Source organism: Neofelis nebulosa, chromosome 10, assembly GCF_028018385.1.
Source record: "Neofelis nebulosa isolate mNeoNeb1 chromosome 10, mNeoNeb1.pri, whole genome shotgun sequence".
Taxonomy (NCBI): domain Eukaryota; kingdom Metazoa; phylum Chordata; class Mammalia; order Carnivora; family Felidae; genus Neofelis; species Neofelis nebulosa.
The window spans coordinates 99420531-99437007 of record NC_080791.1 but is presented as its reverse complement, the minus strand read 5'-3'; the positions used below and the strand labels follow the sequence as shown (position 1 = coordinate 99437007).

Here is a 16477-nt window from a genome sequence, read left to right as displayed (position 1 = left end):
CTCAGAAAGGAATTAGCTTAAGGAATGTCCACTGAGAGAAAAAGTATCACTGCGTTAAAAGACCAAGAGAAAAAAAAAGTCAGCTCCTATAGTGAATCACAATGAGAGAAAGATGTATTCTGATGTGCTCCCCAGTCAAGGAAAGGGAGCGGGGCCTGCGGAGCAGGGGGCAGAGTGGGGACACTCAGAGGCACGAAAAGAATAGGAAGAAGAATCAGCAGGAGAAATCGGCAAATAAACACACATCCTCCAGATAGGACAGACACAAGCTACTCACACACACACACACACACACACACACACACACACACACACACGCGCGCTTCACGCACACCAGCAACACGCGAGGAGATCAGCTGGTCTAGACTCTCAAAAGCAAAACCACCAAGCAAAAGCACACCCTGGGAATAAGGGAAGGCAGACACTGTGCGAAGAAGGGCCAAGTGAGACGCTCCCACTCACACTGTGCTGAGTCTAATGGACGGAGGCAGCCTAGCCACCAAGGCTCCCCCTCTTTCCCAGCCCCCCACATGGGCTCCCCCCTGCACCTTCAAGGTGGTCACCAACGTCACTGTGCCCTCACTCTGATTTCTCTCTCTGGTCCAGCTGCTCCAATCCTCCCACTGGCCCCAAAGGCCCTCAGGCTCACTGGGAAAGCACTGGGACCCGGACACTGAGCCTCACAGCAGATGGAAAAACAGGGCTAGGAAGCCTGTGCTGCCACTGGCACCTACCTGGTTGTGCATGAACTTGAGATTGATCCCTTCTAGGGTGACCTGCAGCAAGCCACCCTCACCCGTCTTCATGTCCTGCACGGGGAACTCGCCACCTAGTTCAGGGCCTGTGGTGGGGGAGGAGGTTATCAGCTAACTGGGGAGATGGGGAGCCCCATGCCTGACTTCCTTGTCAGGCCTCGGACACGCAGGAGCATGGGTAAAAATAAACGGGAGGCACTTGCTCGGGGAATCATTCTTTTCTCACCGGGTTTGATGCTTTGCTGTCGGGCAGCAGCTCGCTCCATGCTATCCTTCACACAGTAGTACAGCTCCCGACACTGCAGCACACGGGGGAGAGAGCTGTCCTGTCGTCCGAGCCTTCCGGAGTCCCCCTGCTCTGCTCTCTAACAGCTGCCAAGGGCCTGGGCCGATGCCAGGGCGCCAGAGACAGCTTCATGTGTCCCACACAACAGCCAGAGGCAAAAGTGGGGCTCTGACACGGATTGTGGAATTTTAACTTCCCTGAAAGAAACTCCAACCTCCGCCCTCAGTGCCCACCCCAGCTCAAACAGAGCTCATGGGTACCTTCTTAGTATAGAATTTGTTGAGCTGAGTCTCAGAGCCATTTCTACGCCACAAGCACAACACCTTGGTCTTGGGACAGTAGGTCATGTTGATGAGCTTCTCGTACCACCAGCGCTCATACACCGTCCCGATGTTACTACGCAACACCACACAGTCATCACACACCTGCAGGAGTGCACAGAGCGGGGTCAGTGGCACTTGTCTCTTAAAGTCTCCTTCAGCCCAGGCCACACTACAGGGAAAGGGTGGGACGGCTGGTCCTGGGAGCATCCCCACGGTCAGGTTTTCTGCCTTCTGTTCACAGTCTTCCTTTGGTGGAGGCACAAACACTGAACTGCTGGGCATACTGTCCACTAGAAGGTTTACTGGAAGAAAAGGAATCACTGGCAGGAGCCTGTGAGCAAGGAGGGAGGCTCAACCAGAGTTTCAATTTTCACTTCAACCAGTGTCTGTTACCTCTTAGATGTTCTAGGCTTAAGAGGGTATCTCATGCCGCCATGTTCCAACCTTAGGAATCATCTCTGTTGACGAGTGCAAAGGCAGAGGATTATGGCAGACAACCAAGGAGAAAAAAATGGAACCAATGATTTTCTAATACTGCCTTGATCCTAGTTCTGCATAAATCTTTTATCTTAATTAATTAATTTATTTACTTATTGATGTTTACTTATTTTTGAGAGAGAGACAGAGACAGAACACAAATGGGGGAGGGCCAGAGAGAGAGGGAGACACAGAATCTGAAGCAGGTTCCAGGCTGTCAGCACAGAGCCTGACATGGCGTTCGAACCCACAAACTGTGAGATTATGATCTGAGCCAAAGTCAGACACTTAACCGACTGAGCCACCCAGGCACCCCTCTGCATAAATTTTTTAAGTAATTAACCATACAAGTGACACGTGGGCAATGCTTACTGCAAAAAATATTATACAATTCAGGAAGATATAAATGAAAGTGAATGTGAAGTCCTCCTTCACATTCTTTTCTTGTTCAACATTCTCCAAGATCTGACTGCATTAGGTTTCTGGCTGTCCCATTACTTAGCTGTGTCACCTTGAACAAGTTAGCCTGCATCTACGTTTCTACGTTTCCTCATGTGAAGATTAAATAAGTTAACGCGCACAGACTTTTTAGAACAAAGCCAGGCACACAGGAAGTACTCTAGAGTTAGATGCTGTAACGATAATAATAATTACAATATAGGAAATGTAGCAATGATTATTATGACCCCATCAACGGTTCTCAAGTCTTTCTCCACATGAGACCGTCTTCCTGAGTTCCTGAATCCCTCTCTTCTGGATGGCTCGAGGCAGCACCTCAATCTCATCATGTCCAAATCTGAAGTCCACATCTCTTCCTGGGTAGATCCTCCTTCTGCGTCCCCTAGTTGAGTAAATGGTGTCACCATTCACCCAGCTGCCCAAGCCAGACATGAAGGAGTGATGCAAGACTCCTTTTGCCTCTCACTACATCACTGAGTCCTATCCATTCTGAGTCACCCTGGAACTCTCCCCCTCCCCCGCTTCAGCCATTCATTCCTACTTCTTCTAAGTCTAAACTCAAAGGTCACTTCTAAGGGGTCACCCATGACTCCTAGACCCTCTGCTATGTTTTCCCAGACTGCCTACTCCCCTGAGCATCTTCTTTCATAACGCTCATCATACTTTATGACACTGTTTCATTAGTTGACTTCCCTGATGGCTTGTCAACCCTGGAAGGGCAAGAGGAACGATGTCTCCCTTATTCACTGCTGTAACCCCATACCCAGAGTACCTGGCATATAGTATGTGTTCCATAAACATTAAGTGAACAAAAAAGGAATACACAGGACTACCAGGTTTAACCTACTATGTTAAGAGTTACTGAGGCTCTAAAAGCCTTATGAAGAAAAAGATGACAGGGGCACCTGGGTGGCTCAGTCAGTTGAGTGTCTAACTCTTGATTTCGGCTCAGATCATGATCTCATAGTTCATGAGTTCAAGTCCTGCAACAGTCTCTGCTGATAGCATGGAGCCTGCTTGGGATTCTCTCTCCCCACCTCTATCTCTGCCTCTCCCCCGCATGCTCTTTCTCTTTCTCTGTCTCAAAATAAACTTAAAAAAATATATATTTAAAAAAGAAAAAAAGAAAAAGGTCATAAAATAGTTGAGTTAGAAATTAAAAATTTGAGTTCTGGTCCCAGTCTGACTCCAGGTGAAAAATGAAGACAATTACCCCGACTTCCCATAATCCTTTAAGAACACAATGTCAAGGAGAGGGGCAGGACAGGTATTTATAAGAATATAGGATTTCTAGGCTTGAAAGATGACGATAATAAAGTATCATAGGTGTAAACTGGTATAGTGTTTGGAATGGCAATTTGGCAGAATCTATAAAAATTTTATTTATTAAAAAATTTGTTTTTAATGATTATTTATTTTTGAGAGAAAGAGAGACAGAGAGACAGAGTGCGAGTGGGGGAGGGGCAGAGAGAGAGGGAGACACAGAATCCAAAGTAGGCTCCAGGTTCTGAGCTGTCAGCACAGAGACTGACACGGGGCTCGGACTCATGAACCATGAGATCATGACCTGAGCCAAAGTTGGACACTTAACCGACTGAGCCAGCCAGGCGCCCCTATAAAAAATTTAAATGTATATAAGCTTGATCCAGAAATTTTCACACTAAGAATCTAGTCTGTAGAAATTCTCATGTGAGTGTGCAAAGACATACAGTCAAGCATATTCAATGAAGCATTATTTTTTTTTAAGTGGGAATTGAGTAACTCATGGTATACATCTATATAACGCTTGATAATTAAACATCCATTAAAAAAATGAAGACAAGGGCATATGGCCAGCTCAGTCAGTGAAGCATATAACTCTTAATCTCAGGGTTGTGAGTTCGAGCCCCACATTGGGTATAAAGCTTACTTAATGAAAAGAAAAGAAAAGAAAAGAAAAGAAAAGAAAAGAAAAGAAAAGAAAGAAGAGGAGAGGAGAGAAGAGGGAAGGGGAGGGGAGGGAAAGGGAGGGGAGAGGAGGGAAGGAAAAAGAAAAAAAGAAAAAAGAGGGGCCCTTGGGTGGCTCAGTCAGTTAAGCATCCAACTCTTGATTTTGACCCAGGTCCTGATCTTATGGTTTGTGGGTTCAAGCCCCACATCAGACTGCACGTGCTGTCAGCTTGGAGTCTGCTTGGGATTCTCTCTCTCTCTCTCTCTCTCTCTTTCTGCTCCTTCCCCGCTTGTATGTGCATGCTCTTTCTCAAATAAACTTAAAAAAAAGAGAGAGAAGAAAAAAGAAAAAAAAGGAAAAACAGATAGATCTATATAATATGTAGACATGGAAAGATGTCAGTCATAAATTAAGTGAAAAAAATCAAATTATGTAACAATATATGTAGTTTGATACCACTTTTGTAAACACTAAAACAAAATTACATATAAGTAAATTGTATTTATAGAAATATGCATTTTTAAAAATCATCCCAAACTCTTTGACAGTGGTTACTTCTGAGACCTAGTACTGAAGGAAGTGAAGGGAAACTTTCACTTTTTATTTACTTCTACATGGTTTGAAACTTTCACAACATATACTGTTCTACTTCTGTCATTAAAAAAAAAAAAAAGGGTAATAGGATTTTTTAAGTCTTTGCAAATTGCTCTCCAAGTGATCATGCGGCCAGCAGGCTGTGCAGAGATGAGAAAGGCTAAATTAGTAAGCTAACCGTAGTGGGTGACAGAGTGAGTGAGGTACAGTCTTATTTGACACTTTAAAGGAGAGGGATCCGGGAGGTGACAGATCCATTCCATACTCCAGGGACTTTGTACGAGGCTCCCCTGTATGGTGGGGAGTGTTTGTCCTATACTTCAAGGGATCTTCTCTATTTTTTCAAAGGAAGAGGAAAGGGCAGGAATCACCTGCTACCTGCATGTGGTACAGACGTCCTAAGTTAGCCCTCAACTCGAGCAGACACCTAGCCAAATTCTAAAGTTTCACGGTGGCATGACAATGACTCCCTTCTCAGCTACACCAATGCGAATGTTCCTGCTTCAGGGCAGAACTCCTGCCTCATGTCTGATAAACTATTTGCTCCAAAAGCTGTGGATGTGAAAACCCAACTCAACTAAACCAAAAGGAAGAAATACTTGTAAAAATTAGTTGATTTCACTACTTTATATGGGAGTTGTACTTCGTCCCTACGATTATGTAGAAGAGATTCATTTTAAAATTAAAAATACAGAAATAAAGATAACATAGGCAACTGCCTTTACAATCCTGGAGTAAGGAAGGTTTTTCTTTTTTCTTTCTTTCTTAATGTTTATTTTTCAGAGAGCGCAAGCAGGGGAGGGGCGGAGAGAGAGGGGGACACAGGATCTGAAACAGGTTCTGAGCCATCAGCACAGAGCCCGATGCGGGGCTCGAACTCACAAACCGTGAGATCATGACCTCAGCTGAAGTCCAATGTTTGACCGACTGAGCCACCCAGGTGTCCCTAGGAAGGTTTTTCTACCTCTGACCCAAAATCCAGAAACTATTAAAAATTAATAGTAAACTTAAAAATTACAGTTGATTAATTCAACCACATAAAACTAAAAAAATTCTGCATGGCAAAAAAAACAACATAAGCAAACTCAGAAGACTCATGAGGAACTTCACAGTGGATGGAGCAGGCTGCCCACATCTAAATCCACTAATCACCAGGAGGGAGATGACCATATGGCACAATAGGCAATATACAGCACCACCTACGAAGTATTCTTGCCAAAATACTGAATCTGAAACTCATCAAACCTCAAGATTGAACTACTGGTTTATAAAAAATACAAGTGGTGGAAAAACACGTTGACACCAAAGAGATGCAGTCAGATGCAATCAGCAAAAAAATCTAGAATGTGAGAATGTGAGATACTCCATATGGCACATTGCTTCAACAAAATAAATGGCAAAGTGGGAAGGGAACTATTATATGTTAGGAGATACTTCAGAGTCAGATCAACCAAGATCATTAATGCATTTTTTCCTTTGGTTCAGTGATGACACTCTGAGAGTTCTTGGATAACTTGCACATGTGTGAAAGGAAGAAGGCATGGCATCACGCATAGTAGCACCATTAGCAATAGTACAAACGTGGAAAAAAAGCAAGGGCACATATATATTGACTGCTTAAATCAACTATGGTACAGTCACATCATGGAATACTACGCAGCTGTAAAAAGAATGAGAACCAGAGGGAATAGAGTCAATAACATTGCAATAACGTTACAATAATGGTGACAGATGGTGACTGCACTCATCACGGTGAGCCACGCATGATGTACAGAACTGTTGAGTTACTGTGCTGTATGCCTGAAACTAATATAACCTTGTATGTCAAATCTTCTTCAACTAAAAGAAAAAACCCATGAGAACCCTCTGTTTGTACCGACAGAGAGATCTTCAGGATATGTTCAATGAGAAAAGCAAGGTACAGATCAGTGGATATGATGCACTACCTTTCTGTAAGAAAGAAGAAAGATCAGAACTGATGCGCACATCCTATTGTGTGTGTGTGAAGTACCCCTGGAAGAAACAAAAGAAACCAATACAAGCGGTTACCTATAGGAGGGAGGGGCCAAGTGGATGGGAAATTGAGACGGAGGGCTAAGAAAGAGAACAAGGCTTCCCCATGCCTACCATTTTAGTTGTCTTGACTTAGGAACAATGTGACTACATCATCTATTCAATATATATTTAAAAGAAATGATGGGGAATCATATATTAGATCATTTGCATAAGAGCCTGACTATTAAATGGATAAATGGGTCACGAAGATGAGTAAGTGGGAGAAATATTCTGGTATCAGTTCTAGAAGTTCCTTGTGACTCCTAAATGTTCCTTTGAGACATCTGAACTAGCATGAACTAGCATTTACCTCCATGAAGAAGATATCTCCATTTGTGTCTGTCCCCGCATGTACCACAAATGTCTGCTTCTTCATGTGTCGGCTGCCACTGGACCGGATACAGAGGTCACGTCCATTCTGAGAAAAGAGAGATCTGTTAGACACATCCATATGTCTCTCTCATAGAACAATCTGGGCCGAGAATTCCGCCCCCACTCCACCCTCCCCCTCCGCCCCTCCCACCCCTCCCACCCCAGCTTCAGCAATTAAATTCCTATCCACTTACTTAGCACAGTGCCATCTGCTGGCTATAGGCCACTAGGGACACGTTCTCAAACTTTTTGGTCTTGGGACTCCTATACCTCTTAAAAATTGACAATCCCCAAGAGCTTAGGTTTATGTGAGTTAAATTTGTAGATATTTACCATACTAGAAATTAAAACTGAAAATATTATTAATTCATTCTAAAGTAGTTGATCATTCATTAATAACACATCCATTACATGGTAATATAAATAACTTTTTAAAATAACAACCATATGCCCGCCCCCCCATCCAAAAATGAGAAGACTGGCACTGTTTTACATTTTTGCACATCTCTTTAATGTTTGGTTTTAAAAAATGGCTGGATTGGGGCGCCTGGGTGGCGCAGTCGGTTAAGCGTCCGACTTCAGCCAGGTCACGATCTCGCGGTCCGTGAGTTCGAGCCCCGCGTCAGGCTCTGGGCTGATGGCTCGGAGCCTGGAGCCTGTTTCCGATTCTGTGTCTCCCTCTCTCTCTGCCCCTCCCCCGTTCATGCTCTGTCTCTCTCTGTCCCAAAAATAAATAAAAAAAAAAAAAAAAAAAAAAAAACGTTGAAAAAAAAAATGGCTGGATTCTCATATCTGCTTTTTCATTCAATCCATTGTGACACATTGCTTTGGTTGAAGTATATAAAGAAAATCTGGTCTCGCAAATATGTATTTGGAAAAGGGAGGAGTATTTTAAGAGAGAGACAGCGAGAGCACAAGTGGAGGAGAGGGGCAGAGGGAGAGAGAATCTTAGGCTCTGTGCGGAGCGTGGAGCCCAACATGGGGCTTGATCCCACAACCCCGGGATCACAAAGTCAACTGATAAATGGATAAAGAAGATGTGGTATATATACAGTGGAATATTATTTGGTGATGAAAAAGAATGACATCTTGCCATTTGCAACAATGTGGCTGGAACTGGAGGGTATTATGCTAAGCAAAATAAGTCAGTTAGAGAATGACAGATACCATGTGATTTCACTCATATGTGGAATTTGAGAAACTCAACAGATGAACATAGGGAAAGGGAAGGAAAAACGAAATAAAAACAGGGAGGGATGTAAACCATAAGAGACTCTTAAATACAGAGAACAAACTGAGGCTTGCTTGAAGGGCGTGAGGGTGGGTAAATGGGTGACGGGCATTAAAGAAGGCACTTTTCAGGATGAGCACTGGGTGTCATATGTAAGAGATGAATCACTGGGTTCTACTCCTGAAGCCAAGACTACACTGTATATTAACTAGCTTGAAAATAAATTAATAAAAAAAGAAAAAAAGAGTTGGATGCTCAACCAACTGAGCCACCCAGGCGCCCCTGAACATTTTCTACTTTGTTATATTAAATCCATTTGTCTGCCTTACATTTTTTTTTTTTTTTAACGTTTATTTATTTTTGAGACAGAGAGAGACAGAGCATGAACGGGGGAGGGTCAGAGAGAGAGGGAGACACAGAATCTGAAACAGGCTCCAGGCTCTGAGCAGTCAGCACAGAGCCCGACGCGGGGCTCGAACTCACAGACCGTGAGATCATGACCTGAGGCGAAGTCGGCCGCCCAACCGACTGAGCCACCCAGGCGCCCCCTGCCTTACATTTTGAGTGTATCTTTACTCATACTTGAAGTTGTAACACAGATTCCACACAGTGGTCTTTTGGAAAATACTGGTTTAAGTTATGCAGCTCTTCCAAATATTGACACATTTCATTACAGAATATAAAAAAGATCACATTCATTAATATCAATCCCATTGTGGCATCTGGATGGCTCAGTTGTTTGAGCGTCCAACCCTTGATCTTGGCTTAAGATTCTCTCTCCCTTCTGCCCCTCTCCCCCTCTTGCAATCTCTCTCTAAAAAAAAAAAAAAAATTGGGGGCGTCTGGGTAGCTCAGTTGGTTAAGTTTCCGACTTTGGCTCAGGTCATGATCTCGTGGTTCAAGGGTTTAAGCCCCACATCAGGCTCTGTGCTGACAGCTCAGAGCTTGGAGCCTGCTTCAGATTCTGTGTCTCCCTCTTTCTCTGCCCCTCCCCTGCTCATGTGCTCTCTCTTTCTCTCTCTCTAAAAAATAAATACATATTAAAAAAAAAAAGAGTGTTTGGGGCGCCTGGGTGGCGCAGTCGGTTAAGTGTCCGACTTCAGCCAGGTCACGATCTCGCGGTCCGTGAGTTCGAGCCCCGCGTCAGGCTCTGGGCTGATGGCTCGGAGCCTGGAGCCTGTTTCCGATTCTGTGTCTCCCTCTCTCTCTGCCCCTCCCCCGTTCATGCTCTGTCTCTCTCTGTCCCAAAAATAAATAAAAAACGTTGAAAAAAAAATTTTTTTTTAAAAATAAAAAAAAAAGTGTTTAAAAAAATTTTATTTTAAAAAATGTCAATCTCATTAGAAAAGTCTTTAAATATCAGGAAAACTCAAGCCTAAAAGCCTGCCAAATAAATACCCAACTCTGAATAACCAGTTAGTCATTCTTTCAAGTAAAAATGATGTCCCATGACCAAAGTTGACAGTTCACCTTGCAACTCAAACTCACAAATTGCTTTTCCTTGAAACAATCATCGTTTTGGTTTGCAACACACTTTCTCTATATTTCTCATTTTGTCACATAAAACATTCAAAAGGTGTATAATCAATGATCAGATTTAATAAAATTAATGAATTTTAACTCTTTCATCAAGAACACTCTTAAGTGAAACTATTATTCATTTTTCTTTCTTTTTTTAAACTGAGAGGCCCCTCCGTGGCTACCATCACACTGCCTCACGGTGTGAAGGTATCCAGGAGTTGTAACTATCACTGCTTTTGTACCATCAGTACAAATGTCAACCTGGTAAAAAAGGCAAAGAACATTTTAGTATTATTATGAAAGTAGTTTTTCAGCTTGTGAATCCTCAGGACTCCACAGACCACATGTTGAAATGGCTGCACTAGGATGGTTTTAGGACAGAGAATCCTATCACAGATGAACAGAAAGACTAAAGCCTCATCTAGACTCAAAACCCTATTTTCAAAACTCTGTTTTCTGAAAATATACAAGCCAAGAAATGACCTATAGGGAAGCCTGTGCACTCGGCGACAAGGCCCAAGCCTGGGAGGCGACGAGTGCAGTGGGAAGGGAGCCTAGGGAACAGCCTGGCTATGCTTACCAGGTTAGCCAGCTGATCAAGCACTTCATTGATTTGCTGGCTGTACACAAGCCCGATATGCGACTTTCCCATCAGGCGCCTCACCTTCTTCCGGATGTCATTCTTATTTACCTAGAAAGTCAAAACAGGATCTTAACGAGGTATCCGCTCTTGCAAATGAGGTAGAGGAAACATACAAGAAAGTTTCCGACCATTTGAGACAATTCAGAGTCCACATCACTGAACAGGAGAGAAAATATTCAACTGTCTATTCTGCCAACAGGCTGGGAAGGAAAACCTTGGTTCTGTGTCTAGATGACTTCTGCAGAAAAGTAGCTTTTAGAGCAGGTCTGGTTCAAGTGGACAGGCGTTCAAGAAGACACCTCCTCCCTATCCCCAACCAATACATAATGTTCACCCCTAAAGGGGCCCTAAAACCCCCTGGGGCTCCTCAGAGTATAGTTCAGAAATGATGCCTTAGAGTAGTGACATTCTGGCTTGGTTGTAGCAGAGACACCTTCCCAGGGTTCGGGATCATCACTCTTTCTCAAGCAGAGTTAACTGGTACCCCTGGAGTTCAATAGAATGGAGTGAACTTGCAGCAGAAAATGAAACAAACTAAGTCAGCCTATAGGGTGTTCTCGTTCTCTGCATCTGATCAACCCATCCCTTCATCTTCAGGAGGGGAGAACAGGAGGAAGAGAAACCCAGGGGCTCACTCTCAAAACAACTCTCTTCTACCCACCAACCCCAAACTCATGTTTCCCTTTCAAAACAAGACCCCTCTATTTGGTAACATTCTTCTTCCACAGGTATAACAACTAAGTACAACCAAGTCAAACTAGAACATACCATTAATTTTTTAATGAGTAGCTCTTTTTACATCTATGGAAAATTCTATATGATAAAGGGCTAGTGCTAAAAAATGAATTCTGACTATCCTTTCTAAGGTTTTAGAAACTAATACTTAAAATTTTTTTTTAATTCATTGTATTCTGTGGGGCGCTCTACTGGGATCCTAGAACTACTAGCAAAGGAAGCCTATTTAAATTTCTAAATAAATAAATGGTATAGAATCACCAATCATCTTTACCACATTCCTTAGCACAATAGCCTGGCAGCTTCAGACAAATGGATCATGTGTGAGCTAGATCTCAAACACTCAATCAGGAAGAGCTCTAGTAAGATGCTCAGAGAACTTCCCAAATGTCCCAGAACTTAGGTCAGAGGAAAAAGCCTTCCCCTTCTAACATCAGCAGTAGCTGGACACAAGCAAAATCGACATTACCTTCATCAGCAGCATGTAGGAGATGAGGTTGTGCAAAAGTGTGGCCAGCAAACGATCTTCATCATCCTCCAGACGCTTCCGGTCATGTTCTCCCAGGGACAGGTACCTAAGCAGGAGACAGGGACAAGTCAGCCCTCAGATGGGAGACCACAGAACTCGGAAAAGGCTGAATTTGCATTTCCCAAGCATTTGCTAAGTCTCATACCTGTCGATCATTTCCTGGGGACCCTGATCCATACCCATTCCTTCTCTCTCCAACATCACAGCATCTAAGAATGCATCTTCCCAGAACTGCATTTGGTCCCACAAAGTAGAACGCTCTTTGCCTGTGTAGAATAGAATTTTTCTAGAGGCTTATTTAACATATAAAGAATATAGCTGCCAAACCAAAATGAAGAGTAAACTCCAGATAGAAGGGACAAATTCTAGGACAAAGGAAACATGAGCCTCTCCACCCCAGAACTAACATCCTGCCACCAGCCCCAGCTCCTCCAAGTGAGGCCCAGCCCCTCCCGAAGAGGAAGGATGCACACAGCACACAAAGAAAGGTGGTTACTTATAGAAAAGGTCTCCATAGCCGCATCCTCTAACTGGTCCCACATCGATCCTTTGTCCCTTCCTGCCAATTTGTGAGCGGGAAGGACCATGGTAGCAAGAAAGGAAAGACAGACAGACAGAAAGACAGAGGCTGTTGATTAATACCAAAATCCAGTCTCTTATAGTGCTCACCTACTGCTATTTGCAGACCTGGTAAGTCACCTGCTTCAGATATAAAAACGCCCTCTAACATCAGCACTGAGATCGGCTTAAAGCTAAGCAGCTAGTTCTTTGGTGCTACCCTCTTCCCCAGCTGAGTCCAGCTTTCTTCCAGGGCAAGAGGCCTCCCCAGTCTGTTTCTCACCTAAGAGTCCCTCGTAGAGATAGACTCGCTGGCTTACATCTTCAGAAGAGCGAACTGGGCTGCCCACCAGCTTCTCCTTTACACTTGGCTTCAAGCTGTGGGCTTTCCCCTACAAAGAAGAGGTACCAGTCAGCTGCCTGAGGTACCGATGGATAGGGTTTGCCACCAGCTCACTAAGAGGCTCACACACCTGTTATCTTCCATTAGCAACATATACTCTAGGAGTCCTGCTTTTGCTACCCTGCTTGCCCCAAGGATTTGACCAGAAGTCAGTCTGATAATGCTGCTGTTATTGCCTCTTAAAACATGCAATCACATTTTCATTTTGCTTATCTTTACCCTTTAGTCTCTATAAAAGACCATTTACTCTTTAAAAAAAAAAAAAAAAAAAAAAAGCAAATTCTCTGTAGCAGCATGATGCAGTAGAAAGAACACTGGTTTTGAAGTCGGACTGACCAAGGTTCAGATCCCTGTCTCTCACTAGCTGTGTGACCTTAAGCATAAAACTTAGCTTCTCTGAGTCTCATTTTCCTCACCTATAAAAGGAAGGTATGTATCATCTACCTCACAGGACTATTACAGGAATTAAATTAGAAAAAATATATGAAGCACTTAATCAGGCCTGGCACATGGTGTTGATAAATGTTAATTTTCTCTTTCCTACTGTCTCTTAGAAATATCTGCCCCTTAGAAATATCACTAACTTTATGTGCCACTTCCACAATAGTCGGCTTTCTAGTCATTCAAAAAAGATTTTTAACTGGGTCAGAGGCAGGTTTCATGCCCATTTCACAACTCCTGCAACAGCATAAGCAGAGAAGCAACCAATCAAAGGTTATTAGGCAATACCTAATTAGTGTGTCTAAATGCCAGTCTCCAGATTCATAGCCCAATTCTTTGTTCAATGGACCATACTGACTTAATCCAATTTATTTCTTACTGTTTAGCCTTTTTTTGAGCCAAGAAATTTAATTGCTCTTAGCAACTCAGCTGTACAAAAACAGCCCTTGCCCACCAGCACAGAACAAGTAAGAATTTGTCCCAGGAAGGTGCCAGGAAAGGCAGCACACAGCTGAAAGGCTTTTTGCAAGACTGCTATCCCATATTATCTATCTTAACTTCCAGAATGGAGACACACGGGAAGGATTTAAAATACTCTCATTAAAATGGTCTATTTAGACTCAAGGAAAGTTAAGGTCCATTAACTTGAATGCCTCTGCTGACTTTCCATCCCATTTGCCACCTTCACTCAGGGATGTCACCTGCTCTATCAGAAACACACACAACAGAAAGCCCTGAGGGTGGGAATGATCACCAGTGTTAAATATTTGATTGCATTTAAATTCCATCTTCCATGCTCCCCACAAAGATAAGGACCTATAAGCTCCTGTAGAGACTATCCATTCTCGACTCTAACAAAGTGACAAGCGTATCAGAGTGCTTAGTGCTGTTTAAAGAGGCATGTATACACCAAAAAGTAGGGTGTCTAAAGGCAAGAACTAAACAGAATTAATTTAATTCCAACTGATTCCTGGCTTTTTATATGATGTAGGGCAAGTTCTTTTTCCCTAAGGCTTTGTTCCCATCAGAAGAGATTAGTCACAGAAACAGTGAATTGCAAACTCGTTTGAGAGTGAGAATCGTGCCTTATCTCTCTTTCTTTAGTACAGAATATAGCACTTAGTAGATCACTTAACAGATACTTATTATTTTTTTTTTAATTTTTTTTTCAACATTTTTTATTTATTTTTGGGACAGAGAGAGACAGAGCATGAACGGGGGAGGGGCAGAGAGAGAGGGAGACACAGAATCGGAAACAGGCTCCAGGCTCCGAGCCATCAGCCCAGAGCCTGATGCGGGGCTCGAACTCACGGACCGCGAGATCGTGACCTGGCTGAAGTCGGACGCTTAACCGACTGCGCCACCCAGGCGCCCCGATCACTTAATAGATACTTATTAATGAATGAAAACATCAAATAACTGTTAAAAATATACTAAAATAGGGGCGACTGGGTGGCTCAGTTGGTTACTGTCGGATTCTTGGTTTCAGCGCAGGTCGTGATTTCACAGTTCGTGAGTTCAAGCCCCGCACTGGGCTCTGTGTTGACAGTGAAGAGCCTGCTTGGGATTCTCTGTCTCCCTCTCTGCCCCTCCCCTGCTCGTGTGCACATTCTCTTTCTCTCTCTCAAAAATAAATAAACATTAAAAAAAAAAACATACTAAAATAAAATAAAAATGAAATAAAATGCTATTTTAAAGCGCTGTATAAATAGAGCAGTGACCAGCATAAAACCAAACTATTCCATAGCAACAGGCTGACTGGTACACACTATAACTGCCCTGACATTGCCACAAAGTACCCATCACCTTGTCTATTGTAAATGTGGGGATTACTGCTACTTAGGATTTGAGGCCCTTATCTGAGTGGGAGGGGAGCCCAACTCCTCAGTGATTCTTGAGAGGATCCTAAAAGCCCCAGATCATGGAGTCAAATAACTCTGAAAAAAGATTTGAGAAACATTTTCTTTGAAGCCAGATATATCAGGATTATTCATTCCTGACTGATTCCTGATATTCTCCTTTCCTTCTAACTGCCCCCTAACTTTTCATTCTTTTCTAATCCACTGCCCTCCCGTGAAAGAGCTGATCTCCTTTTGTTAGTAAACAAAACTCACAAAGATGGTGCTGGTAGCGGAGTTGGTCTCAATTTCACTATCAGACAAAGTGCCCCGCGAGCTGGCCAAGTGCGCGCTGCCCTCACCACCTGCTCCATCACCTGCGTTGCTGCTCAGGTCACTGTCTGCTCCAAGGGTCTCTCCAGAACTATTACTCACCTGGAAAGGAAAAAGGGGTAGTAAGGGATATTCCCCAGGGAAAGGTTCCCAGAAATGCCCAGCTGTTAGAGCTCTCCACTGCCATAGAGAAAGCACTGAACTTCAAAGGTGGGTCAGATAGCCTCTGGAAGTACCTTCTCTACAGGATGAGGTGCCCTGGGTGTAATCTCAGGGTCTGATCCCACGCATACAAACCTAGGACAGGTGAACATCTCCACCATGAGAACCAAGCTGACATGAGACTAAGAGCCTCCATGGGAGAAAGCAGCCCCCTTTTCCAGAGGGAAGCTCACACCCCACCCACCAAGATGCCAATGTGGTGTTCCCCTACCACGGTGCTAACTTCAGAGTCCTGACTTGAGCTTCGGATCATAACAGCTGGACTCACACCAATGACAGAGTCTGGATCAGTCCTCTGAAACGACACGGGGACTCAGACACATTAGAAGGGGTGTCCCATATACTCCTGGTTTCTTTAAGAAATACTGTGTCTTCTTCCTTCTCCCCATCCCCAGCCTACTATTACCATCCCTAAACAGGTCATGAGAAATTTATTTTTTTCCTGAATATAAAATATACATAATAGAAAACAATAAAAACTATGTAATAAAAAATAGTAAAAAAGAAATACATACTCACTATAGAAAATACAAGAAAGAATAAGGAAACAAAAGCCATAAACATACCACTGATATTAACCACTGTTAAGGTTTCAGTACATTTCCTTTTAGTCTTTTCTACATACATTTTAAAAATAAAATGGGAATCATACTACATGTAGCTGTGTAAAGCATTTTCCCATGTCACTACATTTTTAAAAACAGTCTTCAATGATGTTAATATCATAGTACATGATGTATTATACTTATTTCATCAGTCCACTATCACTGGG

General features: G+C 43.1%; 1 protein-coding gene across 50 annotated transcripts in view; it reads right to left on the bottom strand.

The window, feature by feature from the left end:
• The window catches only part of MADD (MAP kinase activating death domain), a 40876-nt gene that overhangs the window by 4762 nt on the left and 19637 nt on the right, over nt 1-16477 (bottom strand). For 15 of the 50 annotated variants that reach the window (XM_058688855.1, XM_058688851.1, XM_058688856.1 and 12 more), the window contains 11 exons: nt 15917-16000; nt 15427-15585; nt 12752-12860; nt 12407-12469; nt 12056-12176; nt 11851-11956; nt 10584-10694; nt 7190-7297; nt 1302-1466; nt 982-1054; nt 735-841 (listed from right to left, as the gene is read on the bottom strand). In XM_058688855.1, coding sequence (XP_058544838.1) covers nt 735-841; nt 982-1054; nt 1302-1466; nt 7190-7297; nt 10584-10694; nt 11851-11956; nt 12056-12176; nt 12407-12469; nt 12752-12860; nt 15427-15585; nt 15917-16000 — 1206 coding nt within the window. The remainder of the gene's footprint in view (nt 1-734; nt 842-981; nt 1055-1301; nt 1467-7189; nt 7298-10583; nt 10695-11850; nt 11957-12055; nt 12177-12406; nt 12470-12751; nt 12861-15426; nt 15586-15916; nt 16001-16477) is intronic. The other 35 variants (XM_058688854.1, XM_058688861.1, XM_058688863.1 and 32 more) reach the window with 5 other exon arrangements.